The sequence below is a fragment of the Micrasema longulum genome, unplaced genomic scaffold (assembly GCF_059751315.1).
Source record: "Micrasema longulum isolate JH-2025_06_02 unplaced genomic scaffold, ASM5975131v1 h1tg000482l, whole genome shotgun sequence".
Taxonomy (NCBI): Eukaryota; Metazoa; Arthropoda; class Insecta; order Trichoptera; family Brachycentridae; genus Micrasema; species Micrasema longulum.
This window is the reverse complement of record NW_028277679.1, coordinates 201,389-221,647: the sequence shown is the minus strand read 5'-3', so window position 1 is coordinate 221,647 and position 20,259 is coordinate 201,389. Positions and strand designations below refer to the sequence as shown.

At 30.7% G+C, this 20,259-nt stretch overlaps 1 protein-coding gene across 1 annotated transcript in view; it reads left to right on the top strand.

Annotated features, from left to right (window-relative positions):
* Window positions 1-291: 291 nt before the first annotated feature.
* LOC148281242 (uncharacterized) overlaps window positions 292-20,259 on the top strand; it is a 102,743-nt gene continuing 82,775 nt past the window's right edge. Inside the window, exon 1 of the mRNA XM_088227016.1 lies at window positions 292-356. Coding sequence (XP_088083142.1) covers window positions 348-356 — 9 coding nt within the window. The 5' untranslated portion in view covers window positions 292-347. The remainder of the gene's footprint in view (window positions 357-20,259) is intronic.

Below are 20,259 nucleotides of genomic sequence, written 5' to 3'. Positions count from 1 at the left end.
ATCGTCGCCCTGCAGTACATTCACATCGTCTCTACCATGAAGAAATGAACTACAAAGGAATATGGTCTATAAAGAGACCACAGGACGCAGCCAACATCAGTCAGCTCGTTCAGTGAGCCCAACAAGATCAGTGCAGTTCACTTAGTTCTAGCATGTAGTTCAAGTTCAGTTACTTCTACCTATCATCGCCAATACGCTCCTGCTACACAACCAAGTGCTGCATCTTATTTGGCGTGTAATAAATACGCACTAAACAGCAACCTCGTGTCTTCTCTGTCAATCTCTAACTGGGGTAGGAACTCTAACCAAACCCTCAGCAGCCTATTCCTACAGGTGCGAAAAGAAACATGGCGATGGTAATTATATTTTCATTACTGCACAAATACCAATATTTTATTTTTTTTATATAAATCTTTTTTCTGTCTCTCAGATAAAAAAGTAATTCAACGTTCTCGGCGTGGCGCATCCACTGTGACACATCATTTTTTGTTTTTCAGTATTTGAAAAATGTAAAACATCATTTACATCATGCCCCTTACAAGATTTAGTGGTGCATAGGGAACTGCATTGATTAACCGAATGAAACGTTTTTTTAATTATCTGTTAAACGAAGTTAATTTGAACGCCTCAGGTGATATTCCACGAACAATAATAAATTGCTATTAAAATAACAAGATCTTAAAAATGTTAGGCGAAGACGCCAACCACTAAGCTACAAGGCGTTCCTTTCTCTACTATTCTTCAGATTGTTTTATTATAGTAGCCATCGAGTTGAAAAGTACTGTCCAGGGTTTTGGTTTTATTTCACATTTCTGTATTCCTAATCTACTCGGATAAAGATAAATAAGAATTTATTAAAATTAAATTTAACTGTTTATTTGAGAAAACTTTCTGGATGATTTCAACCTTGGTTAGAGTAATAATGGTTTAAAAATCAGCTATCATTTGAGAAACCTTCATAGATTTCTGTTCCTCTTTTTTTTATCTAACAAGTTTATATTCCTCTTTCAAATCACTCGGTTAATATTATCAGACGGCTTGAATCAAATCATTTCATCTTTGAATTATAAACGGAAAAAAAACTAATTTACCATTTCTGAGATAAACCTTTTCATTGCCAAGAAGTTTTCCAAGAAATGTTTTACTTGACTTGTCATTTAAATATTTATTAATTTTTGGCAAGTTGCTAAAATAAAATAGGATACTAAATAAAACCCGTGTCGGCCTCGTGGTGTGATGGTCAGCGCGTAAGCCTGCCATGCAAGAGGTCTCGGGTTCGATTCCCGACATGGTTGATGTGAAATATTTATTTAAATGGGTGTTTTCACACTTTAATATTGCATAGTCCGTGGACTGATACCTAAAACGTAAGACTGATCATCTTACCTTCACAAAAATGATCAAAATACGCTGTGATTGGAGTACAAATAGAGTGCCCTATGCACCATTAGGTTCGGAAAGGGAACGATGATAATGAAATAAAACCTATTGAAGTTCTACTGTAAAATATAATCAATTCTGACGCCTTCATAACTGAAGATATAAATTTACCTTGTTAATAATATTTTGAATATGACCAAACGTTTGTAGACAAGAACAGGCTCTAACTCCATTTGAAAAATCGCAATATCAAAATATAATCAAAAAGGTTACTCTCAATAGCGTTACTTAAAAAAACGTTAAAAAGATCATATTAAGCTATTTTAAAAAATTACAGGACGAAAGCACCACATGCGTGCAATTACTAAAAATATTTGCTCAACACAGTATAATAAGCTCACTTCTATATTTGAAAAGTCATTTTCTAGAAAATTGGCGTAATATTTCTTTTTAAATTTGATTTTATAGTAAAATATTTCAGTGCGCACGGACGTGCGTCTAACATTTGATTTAAAATCCAATAAATTTGTTTAAAATTAACCATTGTTTTATTAACATATTACAACAGAGATATAGAACATTCAAGATAATGTAATATAGAAGTCTAGGCATCTACAGGGCTTATGACCTGTCAATGGCTGGTTTAAGTGGCCACTGTGTAACATTCACCATTCTGCCCATATTTAAACATCTATATTCCTTCAATTCTTTTCTCTGTTGATGTTTGTGAAGTTAAAGAGCTGAAACCTTTATTTACGCGGGTGAGATTCATCTAATTGAATTATTTCACCTACTTAAAGATGCCTTTACTTCTATATTACCTTCTCTTAAATGCTCTTCATCTCTGTTGTAATATGTTAATATAAACAGCTCCCCAGGGAGTTGAATCCAGTCCTTGTCTACGAAAATTTGGACAAACTCAAAATTTTATGGTTTTATTATTTAAGTAAAATTTATCTTATTATTTAATGTAATACAATTATTTCTATACGCTACGAAGTTTGACAGTGCAGAGGAGCAAATAGACAACGATTGTGGTAATGCCAATGAATAGATGTGTTGGTTATATAACAATAGCGCTGAAAGAGTTAACAATGGGGTAAAGAGGGTTTAAGAGATTACTTTGCATCTTGTTTTATTATTTTCCGATGTTTGTGATGATCTCGATCATTCTTTTACTATTTTACTTTTCGAACCGTACTTCTATTTTATTTTGAGCATACATTGGCCAAACGGCAAAAAATAAAAGTGGTTTTTCGTATCATTTTAGTTTCAAATAAGAGGTATGCAAGAAAAGAAAATAGATACAAAAGTAGAACTATGGATATTTGTATGTTAATTAATTATCGATATAGATTTAAGTCTTAAATGGTAAAAAAAGAGTGGAAAACGTGGAGAATAAACTGAGGAAGTGAAAGAAAATGCTTATTCAGGCGTGATTTAAACATGGCTACAGTATAAACAAAGTAAACTATCTATTTCATAATTGTAATTCAATTAAACAAAATATTTAATTAAATATATTAGAACAGAGACGAAGAACATTCTATAGAAGGGAATATTGAAGTCTAGACATATTCATTGGCCGATTTAAGTGGCCACTTAACACACTGTGTAACATTCATCATTCTACCTATGTTTAACATAAATGTTACTTCAATTCATCAATTGTATTATTTATCAATTTATCAACGGACAAAGTTCGATTCTTAAATGTTGACATTAAATTATTTATTTATTCCCTTCCCACTTTTACCACCTACCCTCATCACGGCAATGTGTATATTTTTACTTTTTTTAGTAATCCTTATTTCTCTTTTTGTAAAAATTTATAATTTTTATTTTATGCTGTTCCGAAAGAAAGGTTTTTATTTTACAATATGTTCATAATAATATTTAATATGCATTTTCTCAAATTGAACGATTTGGGTAGGCAGAATGAAATTGCCTAAGCAATATTATCTTCAGAATTATAAAATGCGGAATACATGTGTTCGTTTGCGTCTATTTGTTTGTTTGTCCTTCAAAAGAACACCTCAGAACGGTAAGTCGTTGCGACGTGAAATATAAAAAATATTTAAAATGTCATTTCTAAATCAACAATTTTTAAATATTTTTTTTTCGGACTTCATTGGTATTATTTATATTTTTAGATATCATTGTTAAAAAAATAGTTTTTTTAATGGTTAGTTATACCAGCGTGAAATTTGAAATCAACATTTAAAATTCCACTTTTACCTGTAGATCAACTATGCTGTTTTCAAGCCCTAGATTTTTATGACTGCTTCAACATTTTCGTAAATTAACTGTGCTATTTACGTGTAATTTTTTCCAAATTTTTCTTTAAAAAATCGTACTAGTTAGCCAATTTTTTAAAATTAAAATAAAAAAATACTAACGGTTAGCCATAGCGCTGTGCGACATGAAATTTTAAAAAAACACACAACATTTAAGATGCTATTTTTTCGCCAAATATTTTATTTTTATAAAAACCAATTGAAATTAAATCCACCAATGTGAAGTTTTTCTAAAAAGTTGTTATTTGTACTTTTGTTTACTGATAGGATAAATGTTGAAAGAAAGTTTTTGGTTTAATATGTATTTTAAACACGTATCAAAATTATCAAAAATGTTTCCACTGGCAGGAGATACGTAAATGAAGGAACAATAGTGATTTAAAAAAAAAAACAAATAAACTATACATGTATACATGCGGGTTCATTCCAATTACAGTTTAAATTCTTTCAATAAAAAAATCAGTTCCGTACATCTTAAAACAATATTTTATTTAAAACACAAATTATGCACTATTTTTCTTGAAATTTTAAAATTACAAAACAACGTAAAAACATACGCAATAGATGTTTTTTGTTAATTTTTTACCTCACTTTACGTTAGTATTTAGTTACAAAAAATCATTTTTGCTTTGAGGACGGTTCGCATTATTTGTAATACGAATTCGGCTATTTGTTTTTCTTTTGACAAATCGTCTTCTCCAGGGCTTCAAGGATGCTGGTAAGAAGGCTTAACACAAATGTAAGCAGGGCTTTTACTTTCTAGAAGATAGGTTGTTCGGAGGTCTACAACACCCCACTTATTTTTGACATTACCCGCGTCAAGAAAAACTTTTCTGAAAACAAAATGGTTTATTAAGAGTCCTGAAAAGTGCCAAAATTGGACGTTGTGTCTGCGTTGTGCTTACTGATGAAACACTTTTTCTATCTTTATGATCCTTGAAACTTAAATATAGCACAAATAAAATTAACTCGGAGAGGTATTTATTGTCATTTAATCCTTAATTGAGTAATTACCACGAGTAAATAGCATTGAATAATTTACCCAATATCTTCCTCCGTAAGGAAAGTTGACATTTAAGTCTCCGTTTTATATATATTCACTGTACATTAAATACAACGTTAATACCGTACAGATAACAATATTTATGTTCAAAGAGTAGAAACAATGATGAGTAGAAACAAAATGTATTCAATGATGCAATATAACTTAACAAATATTATTACACAACAGCACAAATGCGAATATAACTACTGTTGACGATTTTCAGTGTTAGTATAATTTTATTTAGAGTTAAAAAGAAACATCTAGGTCATAAATTCTTCTAAGATTATTTATATGAAAATCATTTTTCATTGAGTTAAAAATAGAAAGTATAATTCGAGATAAAATGGCGTGTATTCTTTTGGAGGCTGTCAGCGTAAAAAGGAGAACGATCTGTCGTGGGTTCATTGTTTTATATAATTTTGACAACGCCCTCTGTTGGCCGGTCTTTAATTGCATGTGACGTTCAAGGACATGATTTTCCCTTCTACTGCTTGCTTTAAATCTAGGCTGCATGTGACTATAGCTAGTTATAGTAGTTTGACGTATGTTTGAATTTGAAGATAGTCGCTTTGAACGATAGTACTTATTGGTGATTTGATTAAAAGGAAAATAAAAATACTTATTTCAATTTCAATTTGATATTTTAACACATTTAAATACTCCATCTTGTTAATTTTGTTGACTTGTTATTTTGAAATCATAGGGTAAATACGTATTTTAATAATTTAATATAATAACAATTGAGAAATGTCTTTGTCATACACATAAATAAGACGCTAAGGAATTTAACTAGCTAAATAGCACCATATGCTGCCTTGCTAAATTCATTGGAACTGCTTCATTTGTAAGCGGCAAAATATACTAGCTCATGTTAATTAATGTTTCTTTATTTTTACCCCTTAACCTCTCTTTAAATATGAAAAAACAAAGAAAGCATGAAGTAACCGCGATATTTAATACACTCGACTGTGAAGTCTGGCTTTGATGGGTCGATTGCTGTTAGATCAAAAAGCTATTTTATCTAGTCTACATAAAAATTACCAGTTTTTGTTTAACTGTTAAAAGAACCGCTCTTATAACAAAGTTAAAAAAGTAAAATTTTAAATAGCATTTTTAAAAAAACGTATGGTTAGAGAAAAACTCGGATGTGCCCAAATTTAACTATCAGAAGCACTCACTACCCATAACATATTACTATAATAGTGTAATGTATCAAGATCATTCTTACTTGAAGTTAACAAACGTTTATTCATAAATATATAAAATCTAAAATGATAAAAATATAAAACCTTATACAAACGTTCAGCAAAAGTGTAAAAAACACATTCATAAATTTTGAGCAGGATTGTTGCGTCTTCTATGATATACATTCAACTCTAAAGTTGCTTCTCAAAATGGACGCAAAGCCGATGGAACAAAAGGCATCATCATTCGGTGCGTATGTGAATCGTACTTGTATCTACCAGGAATTAACATTAAAGATGTGCTTGACGTGTTTTCGGTAATTTATTTATTTACATACATAAGTTTATTGTTTATTATTTAAGACAATAAGTCCCAACTCCATCGGTAGTTGCTTTCATTTTATGAACAATAATATACCATGTGAAAACAGTGCTTTATTTATTTGGTTGTTTATTGTTTACTTTTTATCATGAACACTTGGCTAACTAAGTACTCTGCCCGCGCGTATTTTTTATTTGAATCATTGTCATAAACTCTCAAATTATTTCTAACTTAAAATTAATTAATAGAGTTTAAAATTCCAATCGTATATGCGCTCTGTAGGTGCAAGATATGTTTTTAATCCAGCTCTAATTTGTAATCATCATCATTCACTTTTTGCTTTAGAAGATTTCATAGCTCCTAGGCCACGATTAAAAATGCTATCTTCATCGGTACATATCGAGACGGTATAAAATAAAATTGATATTTATGTACGAAAATGTATAAATAATAGTAAAAAATATTGGGTCTTCGTTGGTTACCCGCAGTTAAACATGCTTAGTAGAAAAAAAACGTAAACATATTACATTTTTCAAACAGAATACTTAACTTTATATTATAGATAAAATTGAAGATAAATATGAACATCCCATTGTATTGTGGGAATTGAATCGTAAGACTGATCATCTAACCTTCGTGTAACAAAAATGAACAAGAAATGTTGCGATTGGTTTACCAATACGATGCCCTGTGCATCTATAGGTGCAGAAAGGGAATAATGATAAAGTATTTTTAATCTTACTAAAGCTTTACAACAAATTAAAAATAGGTATGTCTAGTATGTTTAGTATTTCACTTCCATACTGCAAGAATGAGGGGTAGGTATTAGATCAAAAGGCATTATAACTATTTGTTAACAGTCGTGTTCCGAAACCGGTATGCGTATTAAATTTAATAACATGATTTTCATCATCGTCATCAGCATACTCTTTCTGTACACCGATTGCAGCGTATCTTGATAATATATTTTTCTTACATAAAGGTAAGATGATCAGTCTTACGCTTCGGGCACTAGTCCAGGGACTTTGAAATATTCTAGTGTAAAGACGCCCTTTAAAATAAGTTTTTCATGTCAACCATGTCGGGAATCGAACTCGAGACCTCTTGCATGGCAGGTCAACGCGCTGACCACGAGGCTGACAGTTGAAAACGATTTTGAATAAAAAACAATATTCAATTTTTAAATAATGAATATGGAGGCTATGTTTCATATCGTCGGTGCGCGTTGTGGCTGCAAGACATTTTTATCTGTTATTAAATGAAATTATAACTGGAAACAATGCAAATAATGCAAAGAGTAGTTTGTTTGTCGATACAATTCTACATGCAAAAAACTTTGGTTACAGAATTACATAAAATATTTTAGAAATCCATTTGATATTAAAGTGTTTATTAATTAACAATGAAGCAAATATTCAGGCATAATTTTTTTTTTTAATTTTCTTTTGCAGCTAGACGTTTTTATTTCTTTTACTTTTCGAAGAGAAAATAAATGGTATCGATGCGTATATTTGTAAACATTACTATTATGGCTGTTTTACGTTAGACGCGACGGAAGGGGTAAAAATAAGTTGTCTTGGGAACGCCCAAATATTCACATTATAAAAGATAAAATAATAGGAGCACGTCTTCAATTCCACTGACGTCAAATAAGGTTCCTACGGAAGATATACGATCTCTTTTGGAAGTAGGAAAAGAAAAGAAAATTTCTATATATCCATCTTGCTTCGGTGCAGATCTAACTACATATTAATTACTTTTCAGCTTCCCATATTTTCAACATTTTCAACAAAATATTTCATAAATTTTAAAATCCTCTTAGGAATAATCTTAGTTTATTAACAGTTTAATAAAATACATTAATTAAAAACATTATGAAATTATTTTATCCAAATGCAGTATTATGGAAATAAAAGACTGGTGAAACTTTAATCCACGAATTTAAAAAATCCAGTGACCAGTTTTATCTTCGAGACTGAGATTTTTACTAAGAAATTTATTGTATCAATCCATCCAAAAAAAGTATGGATAGAGAGTTCAAAATTATATTATAGAACCACGACGATAATGTATATATACAATATTTGAACTTAATTTGTTGCAAAAGAGAAGTAAAAAAAAATTGGGAGGGGACTATGAAAGTCTAGGCATTTACAGGGCTTATGACCTGTGATTGGCTGGACAGGACATAAGGCCTGTAGATGCCTAGACTTCTATATTGCCTTCTCCAAAATGTTTTTCACCTCTGTTGTAAAATATTAATGTTAACAGCTCCCCAGGGAGTTGAATCCTGTTCTTGTCTACACAAATTTGGACATACTCAAAGTATTATTGATAAATCCAACTGGTTTATGAAGATGTATAAAAATTGAAAATTTTTCATGCGTTGCCTAGTGTAGGTGAAATAATTTAATTAGATAAATCTCACCCGCATAAATAAAGGTTTCAGCTCTTTAACCTCACAAACATCAACAGATGAAAGAATCAAAGGAATATAGATGTTCAAATATGGGCAGAATGGTGAATGTTACACAATGTGTAAAGTGGCCACTTAAACCAGCTAATGACAGGTCATAAGCCCTGTTGATACCTAGACTTCAATATTACCTTCTCTAAAATGTTATTCATCTCTGTTGTAATATGTTAATGTTAACAGCTCCCTAGGAAGTAGAATCCAGTCCTTGTCTACAAAATTTGGACATACTAAAAATATTGTTGATTCGCTATTCTGCCTACGTTTAAACATCTACATTCCTCAATACTTTCATTTGTTGACTTTTGTGAAGTTAAAGGGCTAAAACCTTTGTCATGTGGGTGAGATTAACCAAATAATGACAGGTCATAAGCTTCGATATTTCTTTCTCAAAAATGTTTTCTTTTGCAACAAATTAAGATCTAAATAACTCCCTAGGGAGGAAATCCACCCAGTCTGCAAACATTTGGACATGCTCAAAACATTGTTGAATATTTAAACTCGTGGTATACCTATTCATAAGACACCTTAAAACAATTTGTTAAAAGGTATTTTAGACAAAAATGACGATGATTAACTTTAAAAAATTGATAAAATGATAATTCCGCCCCAAATAAATTCACAAAAATAACAACTTAATAAATAAAAGTCTGAATTATTCCAATAAAAAATAACTCAAATTATTCTCTTTTATATTCTGCATTACATTAATCCTGAAACTAATTAACTTTTTCCTTCTGTAAAATCAAAGAACACTACAAAATACACCCCTGTACTTTAAACGACTAAAATAAATAAATATCTTAAAGAAAATAGTAATTTAATAATTGAAAAAGGAAAAATATCTTTATATTAAAATGAACATTTTGAAAATTCAGATTCATTGAAAAATAAACTTAATTAGACATACTTATTTTTATAAGAAAAAATATCCACCTCAAAACGTGCTTTTTTAATTTTTTTTTTTATTATCGACAACGAGTTTTTCCATGTTACTATGCCGTGTGTCTATCGCACTATTTTTTTTTTATGTTAAGGTTGATATCAATGTATCGTTTTATAATGGTTTGTTTTTTGTTTTTTAATTGTTGATCGACGCATAAATCTTAACCCACAATTTATTATATTTATGGAGATATTAAACATATTAGATGCAATGTGTACACACGAAATCTCTCTCATTTTATATTACATTCTTTACACCCCTAAGACATTAACATATTATATTTCTGACAATTTAAATTATCTTTCTAATCATGGTCTATCACTTCGCTCTTCTCGGGAGAAAACATTTTCCGATACGTGAGTTTTTTTTTCTGAAAATTTTGTTTGTTTTTCAATTGTATAGCATCATCATTCTATGTGCGCTCCCTAGTTGGGGCATATGGTCTCCACAAAGAGCTTTTATACATCTCTATCGGCTGCCAGCACCTGTGCGTCCTCCCAAGTCAGTTTTTCGTCTCGTAGTTCTGACTTAAAATACCGGTGAACTGTCAGCTGTAGACGTATAGGACGTCATGAACTTTATGCCTTTTAAAGTAGGCAAGCGTGGTTCAGGTTCGCAGGAGGCATCGCATGCCTACTTTACAAGGCATCAATTGTATGCACATACGTTAATTCTTTATGAAAAATTATGTTTTAATTTGAATCTCAGTTTACTATGATTTTTTTAAATTTTTATTTTACGAAGATATATTTAACTGTTTATTTTCCACAAAACTTCACAATTTATTAAATAAAACTCTAATTCAAAATTATAAACGGACTTTTAAAAAGATATTCTAATTGAAAAATATATATTGTAGTTTATCCATGCAAAAAATTACAAATATAATTGCATAAATAACGATGTTTTGAGTATGTCCAAACGCTTGCAGACTTGCTGGACTTCCTCCCTAGGGAGCGATTCATATTTAAATTTGTTGCAACAGAAAGCAAAAACATTTTTGAGAAGGAAATAAAGAAGTCTAGTTATTTACAAGGCATATGATCTGTCATTGGCTGGTTTAAAAGTCCACTTTACACACTTTGTAACATTCATCATTCTGCCTATGTTTGAACATCCACATTTCCTCAACTCTTCCATTTGTTGAATTCCATGAAATAAAAAGTAGAATTTAAATATTAATGGCTCTCTAGGAAGGAAATCTACCCAGCCTTCAAGCGTTTGGACATACTCAAAACATTGTTGAATTAACAACCTGGTAAAAGAAGAAGTATAAAAATTGGGAAATTGTTTTCAGGCGTTGCCTATTGGTTCGACCCGATGAATCTCACCCACATGATAAAGTGTTAGCTCTATCACTTCACAAAAGTAAACATATATTATAGTTGAGGAAATGTGGAAGTTTAAACATAGGAAGAATGATGAATGTTACCTACTGTGTAAAGTGGCCACTTAAATCAGCCAGTGACAAATCATAAGCCCTGTAAATTCCTAAGCTTCCATACTCCCATCTTAAAAATGTTTTTTGTCTCTGTTGCAATAAATTTAGATGTAAATTACTCCCTAGGGAGGAAATCCACCCAGTCTGCAAATATTTGGACATACTTAAAACATTGTTCAATATTTAAACTCGTATACCAACTCATAAGTTACATCGAAACACTTTGTTAAAAGGACCTTAAGACAAAAATTACTCAACTAAAATTACTATTATTAACTTTAAAAAAAAAAAGATAATTCCGCTCCAAATAAATTCACGAAAATAACAACAAATTTCAAGCATAAATAAAGTTTTATTATTCATAAGTAAAAAAATCTGTAGGTTGCTTTAATTATTACTTTTTCATATAGCTTCACAGTTTATTTAATGAACGTTTAATTAAAAATAAAATAATAAAATTGATAAACAATGTATTTTTAATTATGGGTAATTCACACTCGGTTTAATTACCGCGTAGTGTAAAATAGGTATATTGATGCCGGGTTAGTGTGCGAAATAACAGAAAATAGGAAATGCATAAAATAAATAACATCATTATATCGCGTCTTAAATTTTTTGGAATAAAATTGATATACTTCATTCGACGAGCGTAGAATCAAAAATTGTGATTCATGTAACTTTTGTATTTCCATTAAAATTACCTTTATTCAAAAATTTCCCCTTTTCCTTGTTGGAGCTTTCATGAATAAATCATCTAGTCTAAAGATGTCACACACGGGTTTGTTACGGGCACGGAAACTTATTTACGTTGGGTAATGTAAAATGTATGAGGTGGGCAAATAGTATCAAACAACCTAACTAAAACACGAAAATTAACTTTCATTCGATACATTGATATTTAAGTAATCTAAAACCATACTCATCAAATCGTCAATTTCTCCTTCCTTGATATCTAACTCATTTTTTGTACTCGTATATAATATGTTATTGATTTACATTTCAAAATTTGAAACATAATTTTTGTGCAAAATTTGCAATATTTTATAATCATACTTGGAAGTAGGGGAAGAGATCTTGCTTCCCCTACATCCGTGCAAACGAATCTAGGAATCATGATCCATCATTTTCTGCACTTGATGCTCAATGAGACATTGCTTCAGTACACCAAATCTAGCCTTATACATATAATATGTTACATGAACTTGCGATTAAGGTGCCTGTCCAATACCTCAATTACTGCCTCGGTATGTCTTACCTACTTGTCATCTCGACATCATATGATCGAAACAAACAAATGAATGACCGCAACAATTTCGTCCGCGTTCCTTACGTCATTAACATTTAAAATATTTCTCATTTATATTTTAAATAGACTAAGTGATAAAAAGTGCTCTCTTCAAAGCGATTATAAACTGCAATGAGTCCTAATTCAAGCAAAAAATGCTCGCTTGAACATGATGTTTATGTAACTTTTGTCAATAACCAAGACAGTATGCTTTACGAAAGTCTGTCTTTATCTACCGAGCGGTTACAAGGCCGGGCCCTACAACGTTTCGATACATTTACTCCGGAAGATAGTAAAACAGACGGAAAAAAATAATTAACTAGTATAAATAACATAGATGTACATAAATACCTTGTTTTTAAAATTGCTTGAATATTTGTTAATTATCTCTGTTTTTTAAGTTAGTCCTCTTTGTTTATTCTCAAATGTAATTTCAAAACAGTATATTGTTAAGTGTCTTCGGCACGGGAAACTTCAGTAAAGTCACATTATGTTTATTATTAATTATAGTTTGATAGCAAAAAATATGAATAAATAAAAAAAAAATATGGGTATAGATGTGTGAGTATAGTTTGTATGTGACAATGTGGCTAAAATTCAAATTTAAGAATGCGTAAAAATTTCATGAAATTAATAAAAAACAAAAAAACTGCACAATTGTAAGTACTCACGTACATATATTATTACATTTATGTTTGTATAATGTGCAAATATTTAGGTTTAGAACATCAATAATCTGTTGATAAAATATGTGACAAATGAGAATACTTTTCTCATTTCTGTTTTTTGTCTTATCATGAAACATCTTGCTAGAGTCCTACTATTTGTTATCGTTAATACTGCTTTCGACTACACAATTTTGTCATGCAACACGATTCCTTGCTCCAATTACACATTAACGTTGTATTGATGGCGACTCTGTTTACCAACAACGCCGGAAGCAGAATTTCTGACCATATCCGTTTCCGCCGCCGCCGTCTTGGGTCTACGTAACCCATTTCATCTCCATAATTGATTAGATCCAAACAGGCTTAGCGGTAATAATTGATATTAATGATAAATGTGACACAGTGTTTATATTATCTACTCAAACAGTCAATAACAAGCCACAAGCTCTGTTTGTGCCCAAAATTCCCGAATCAAAAGAATTGTCTGTTTTTCGCCTTGTGTTCTAATGGTCAACGCATTTGCCTACCGTACAAGAGTATTTTAGAAATATTTATTTTAAATTGTGTTTTAAATGGAATTATTTTGTAACACCTGAGCTGGTATTCCAAACGCTCTTGTGGTCGTATTATTTCGTGTATTTACATACAAAATACACGAGAAAAACTGTTTTTTCGTGCCGCGAGAGTGATTCAGAATAGCACCCTAAGACTGCAACCCGATGCGTAAAACTGATTAAATATGCTGCAGTTAATGTACCAATTCAATACCTTAAGCGTCATTCGGTGCGGAACGATGAAGATGAATAACGTTAATTACGTTACTTATGTATACATTTTTTTTTTTTTTTTTGAACTTATTAAAATAATTTTAAAAAAAAAAAGATGCACATTGTTTAAAAATGGGAACTTAGTTTTGGTGGACTGGGTTTCAAATCTCTAACCGGATTTCTGATACGAATTCTACGATGCTACCCACGGAACCACAACCCATCTTGACATATCATTACATTTTTCATACAAATGTTACTATAGTTTTATGCCATAATTTTTGTATACTCACGAAAACATTAAGCTTTTATTGATTTTTCTAATATAATTTACATTTACATTTTTAGTCTTAACTATTTTTACTAACAATGAGAGTGAAGTTCAGTATAAATCTACAAACATTTGGATATACTCAAGATATTGGCCGATTTAAAGGTCTTGTCGAATATACAGTTCAGGCCGCTTTTATAAAGAATTTCAAGACTCTCGAGTTGAGTTTTTTTATCATTTCAGCGAATTTATCATGTCCAATATTATTTTTTTTTGTCAGTAAATAATTTTGCTTCAATCTTTTCATTAATCCAATAAATTACATAAAATGATCTTTAGGATTATCTTCTTTTAGCACACAAATGCCTAGGCTGCCAGATTAAAGAAAGATCCTTTCGGCAGTTTCAGTCTCAGAGTTTTTAGATACGGTGTGGAGTAATTGGTGGGCCAGCCGTACAAAAGCTGTTGTTGAATATATCAATAAATAAAATAAAAAAACTTTACAAAAATTGGAGCGGAAAAAATGGGGAAGGAAATAAGGAATTATTTATTTATTTTATTATGAAAACAAACATATGTACTCAAATATTGCTAATTACTTAGTATATTAGTGTAAGAAACTCATGCAAACATACAAAATTGTATATACTCAATAAAATAATTTTAATTATGTTCAATATAATAAATGTAAAAGAAACGAACAGGAAAAATATGTTTATTATAATAAAGTTAAATATCGGCGTCTCTCAAAATTTCTATAATTTTTGACCTAAATTTACATACATTGTCACAAAAAATATCAGCCTCGGTAAATATATTGTTACATTGGTCGCATATTCTAGGTATTGTAGATTGATTAAAATAGTTTGTTGACGCGTTTTCTGTGTAAAACAGAAGATTTTGTCTTGTCGGTCTAGATGGCACATGAAATGGAAGTCTTTCAAGTAGGTTAGGAGAATCAATTTTATTATTTATTCATTTAAATAAGAATAACTGGTTTTACATTATTTTTCGGTTTTTAAAATAGTTTATTCCATGGTTCTGCATACTTTCAGCATGTTTAGAGAAGTTAATGTTTAACCGGTAGTCGACCTGCTTAAAAAAATTGTTGGACCCTTTCTAGTCTATTAATACTTACATTATAGTGAGGTGACCAAATAGGAAAAAAATATGGGCAATTGAGGGGTTGAGGATTTAAAAATGTCTGTAATGGGATACAATTCTTACATATAAATATGTACATGTACATTTTTTACAATATTTTAAGTTTATAGTATGTTAAAATCTTAATTGATAATTTCTAGATTTTACCTTGACGGGATTGATTAAGCTGATAAGAATATGGATGTCTTGGCCTTTACACAACTTATGATCTATCATCAACTGGCTTAAGTTATTATTGGCAGACTCTTTTGATAACTTTTTCAATATTCTGCCTTTCAGTTTTTGACTTCCATATAATTATTTTTCGATTCTATATAATACTAACGAACTTGACAGACGTTATCCTGCCTTAACGTTCTATCTCCTCATGTGATTGGCTAACAGTTCTCTTCATTATTATTATTGACTTGATTATTTGTTATAGCGCCACCTACTGGGTCTAATTTTTTTTCCATCCAAGCACCCATTTAAACACACGCAACAAATTTCATCAAAATCGGTTAAACCGTTTAGGAGGAGTTCAGTTACATACACACGTACAGAAGAATTATCAACATAAAGATAACATATGCAAGGTTTGGATATAACTATATCATCATGCCTAGACTTCTATATTACCTTCTCTTAAATGTTCTTCATCTCTGTTGTAATATGTTAAATAAACTATGTTGCTTTGCTCTTAAAAAAAAAATGCTCAGTGCACATAATTTTATGAGCTAAGAAACCGGAATAAAACAAGAATAAGAAAGACAATTTAATAACTAATTCACATCACAATTCATGGAACGGAAAAGTCTAAAACGGTTAATCTCTTTATTGGTATGATGTAATAACTTATATTTACATAAAAGTTATTAATTTTAAAAATACTTGGTAAACTGCCACTTATTTATTTTGACCAATTAGCGCTTTCACCCTCTAATGGACATCTTTAGACTGCTGAAAGCGCTAAGTTGTCAAAATAAATAAGTGGAAGTGTACTAAATATTTTTTTAATTAACAACGTATTTGTAAATATAAGTTATCACATCATTACAATGTAATTCCATCAAGAATTGTCAATAAATAATATAAATGAAAAAATCTTTATTGGTAGGTTATTCAACCGACCAATTATCCTCTCCAAATGAAAAAGCAACAAATAAACTGTAGACAAGAACTGGATTCAACTCCCTGAGGAGCTGTTTATATTTACATATTACAACAGAGATGAAGAAAATTTAAGAGAAGGTAATATAGAAGTCTATTCATCTACAGGGTTTATGACCTGTCATTGGCCAGTTTAAGTGGCCACTTTGCACACTGTGTAACATTCACCATTTTGCCTATATTTGAAGATCTATATTTCTTCAATTCTTTCATATATATCACTAGGCAACGCCTGAAAATGCATGCAAAATGTCATTTTCAGGCATTGCCTAGTATGTAGGTGAAATAATTCAATTAGATGAATCTCACCCGCATAAATAAAGGTTTCAGCTCTTTAACTTCACAAACATCAACTGATGAAAGAATTGAAGGAACACAGATGTTCAAATATGGGCAGAATGGTGAATGTTACTCAGTGTGTAAAGTGGCCACTTAAACCAGCCTTTGACAGGTCATAAGCCCTGAAGATGCCTAGACTTATATATTACCTTCTCTTAAATGTTCTTCTTGTCGGTTGTAATATGTTAAAGAAACTGTAATGCTTTGCTCTTAAGAAAAAAATGCTCAGTGCACATAATTTTATGAGCTTCGAAATCTTGCAATTTTAAACTAATTCATTCAAAATTATAATGGCCATCATAAAAAATTTTATTCTTCTTTTAGCCCGCAAACTTGTAATGCCAAGCAACTCAAAAGAAAAGAAACGATGGCAAATACTGCACTACTAAAACAGTTGAGAGGGATTATTTCTTTATCCATATTTCATATTCCTTACAGGTTGATCTGTTTTAAGGAATACAGCCATCAATTCGTATATTGTTTAAAAGACACCATACCCACAGAGCCTCCGTTACCACTGCCCTTATTCATGAAACTGAAAAAAGTTTTCCATGGGCTGTTTTGCTAGCTTTCCGCCGGGGAGGGTAACGACGCGTGAATTCTCCGCAAAACGAAATTTTCAACGTTTTAACGTTATATTCTCATTTTCTTCTATCGAAATAAAGCCTCGTGCCTACATATATCCCACATACTTAAAAAAATAGACCCTTAGCTAGTATGTTTTGTTATCATCGAAACACTAATATCAGGTATTATCAAGTACATTTGTTTTCTTTTAGATGATTTTAAGACGGTTAGTAGTTTCAAATTTCTAACAAAAACATAATTTTTTTTTTAGGGAAAATAACAGAAATTTGAATTTTTAAATTTTTAAAAGAGAAAACAAATTAGGGATGCTGAATCTATTACATCGTTTCGTTAGATGGCGATGATTTTTGTTAAAAACAAACATCCACATTGGTAGGAGTGTTATCGGAAAGCGTCTGGATTCTATAATGATGTTTTGTTTTCAAAATTATTTTTGTATGTATACTAACTTTTGTTTGTAAATATTAGTATATAACCACTTTCCTACTTTTTTAGTAAACCGGTCATGAGACGTACTCGTCTTTACGTCAGGACGCTCACTACACCAACATGCAAATACACCTCCACTTTCATCATCACCGTAGTATATATATAGTATTTTCAAATATACATAAATCATATGCAGATTTATAGAGGTGCGAACACCGCCATGCCTAAACATGCATTAAGCTGAATTAAAAATTATTTAATGAGGGGGAGTAGAGGTGAGGTTATCCAGTTGGTGAATTTTTAATTCAAAAAGTGGGTTATTCTGAAAATAAATTTTTCAAAGCTTTTTTATTTGATAAACCTCTTTATTATTTTATTTTGTAAGTTATTTCTTTATCCTTATTAAAATCATGATTTGAAGTTATAAGATGATTAGGAAACTACGAAAAATCATTATTATTTAAACATTTCATGTGTTTTTAACGCGAATATTGAAGCTACGTGACGTTTTCCCAATGTATATCGATGGGCACAAGCTGCATTAGAGTTGATAAACTCCTGAGTTGTCAAATCTATCACTTTTATCTTTGCAATTAACTAGCTGACCCGACAGACGTTGTCCTGCCCGGACGTTAGCTTGCTTTGGAAAAGGTTTTTTATTGATAAGTAGGTACCTAGCTACTTGTTTGTGATTAAATTCCAAAACTAAAAATTGTTAATATTCAAATAAAAAACTTAAGTAGGTACTTTTTTATGGTTGAATTCCAAAACATAAAATAAATAATTTTTTTTGAATGTGGCATTCTTTTTGAAAACGTCAAACTCCGGTATTATCACCGATTGAGGGGTGTACTTATGTGGGAATAAGATTTTTTTTAATGTATTGAATTTAGTTTTACCAAAAATCCAATAAAAAGGACAAATGGATAGAAATTATAAGGAATTTAAGGAAAAAATGTGATTGTAAATGCCTAGACTTTTGTATTACCTCCTCTAAAATGTTATTAATCTCTCTTGTAATATGTTAATATTAACAGATCCCCAGGGAGTTGAATCCAGTCCTTGTGTATAAAAATTTATACAAACTCAAAATATTGTTGACATTTTTAAGTACATTCAATTGGTTTTTCATCTAAAATTTCAAAGTTTAATGTCTTTTTTTAAGAAAATTTTTGTTCCGTTTTTTTAGAAAGGCACTGCGTAATAAAAAGCGATAAATTATTTTTATAATTATACATTTTATGAAAAATGATAAATTATTTTCATGATTTAAAGACAATTGGGAACATCGCATTTTTTTACAATTTTCAATTATTAAAAGTCTATGAAATACTTTCAAAAAATTTTTTTTTTCCACTTATTAATAGCATAAAAAACATTTTTGAATTTATCATTTTGAATTCAGGCGAAAACGGTCCATTGCATCGGCTACGCCCCTAATACGTCACGTTCCGGTAAAATTTTAAATGTTGTGACCGTTTAAATTTAAATAGCACTTCGTCATGAATCTTGACTTAAAAATTATCAAGGTTGGGCATGACGCGTTTTTATGGAGAATTTTCGAATCAGGTTGTGGTCCTGTGGCTAGCGTTGCGGGCTCACGGATTAAAGGCCCGTGGTTCTAATCCCATTTTACCCCAACTTGATTTCCACTTTCTAATAGCGAATTATTCACAATTCGTTGAAAATGGCCCCTTAAAAATAAATACTAAGGTAAATAATAAGAACGCAAATATTTCTGAAAAAAATCTGTTTTTTGATAATTTCTTTTTTTAAATTATGTATAAAAACATTTTTCCACAACATCCATATTGATTTTGAGAACATAATAAATTTTTTAGGATCAATTTTACATATTTTTATCGGAATTCGTAGTATGATATTTGCCTATTAATAAATTACATTCGGTGTTCGATTCACCCTTAGCTACACCTAAGTTTTAATATCGTAATTAAGATCACGATAAACTCGCCACCCTAAACAAACCAATAACATTTCGCTTTGGAATCAATATCCCTTTAATTTGTTGGTCAGAACAAGGGTAACAATTCCGGTAAGACAAACAACGTCCAGAGAGGTTCCACCCAGGCACTTTCTTTGGCCGTATTCAATTACATATCCTTATTTCCCGGATAGTACATTTTCGCTCACCGCTGGGCACTCTGTCATTTTTCTAAGTAAACAAATGATCGATCAATGAAGGTTGCATGAAAGATACGTTTGGTCAATGCCCTGTCATTATAGAAGGTAGTGGATGGCTTAGCAAATACGATTCAATGAGCAAATACTGCTATACCAATATGTTACTGTACCAATAAAGATAATATATACTCCACAATACTAATACATTTTAAATTTAAACAATTCTGAACTGAAATTTTAGTTTCTTCTTTAATATCTTAAAATTTCGTATATCAATTTCTAACATGATGTTAAGATTTAGCGTACCTCTTTATAAGACACCAAGAAAAAAATGGTATATAAATATAATTCCAAAATTGAACGTTGTTA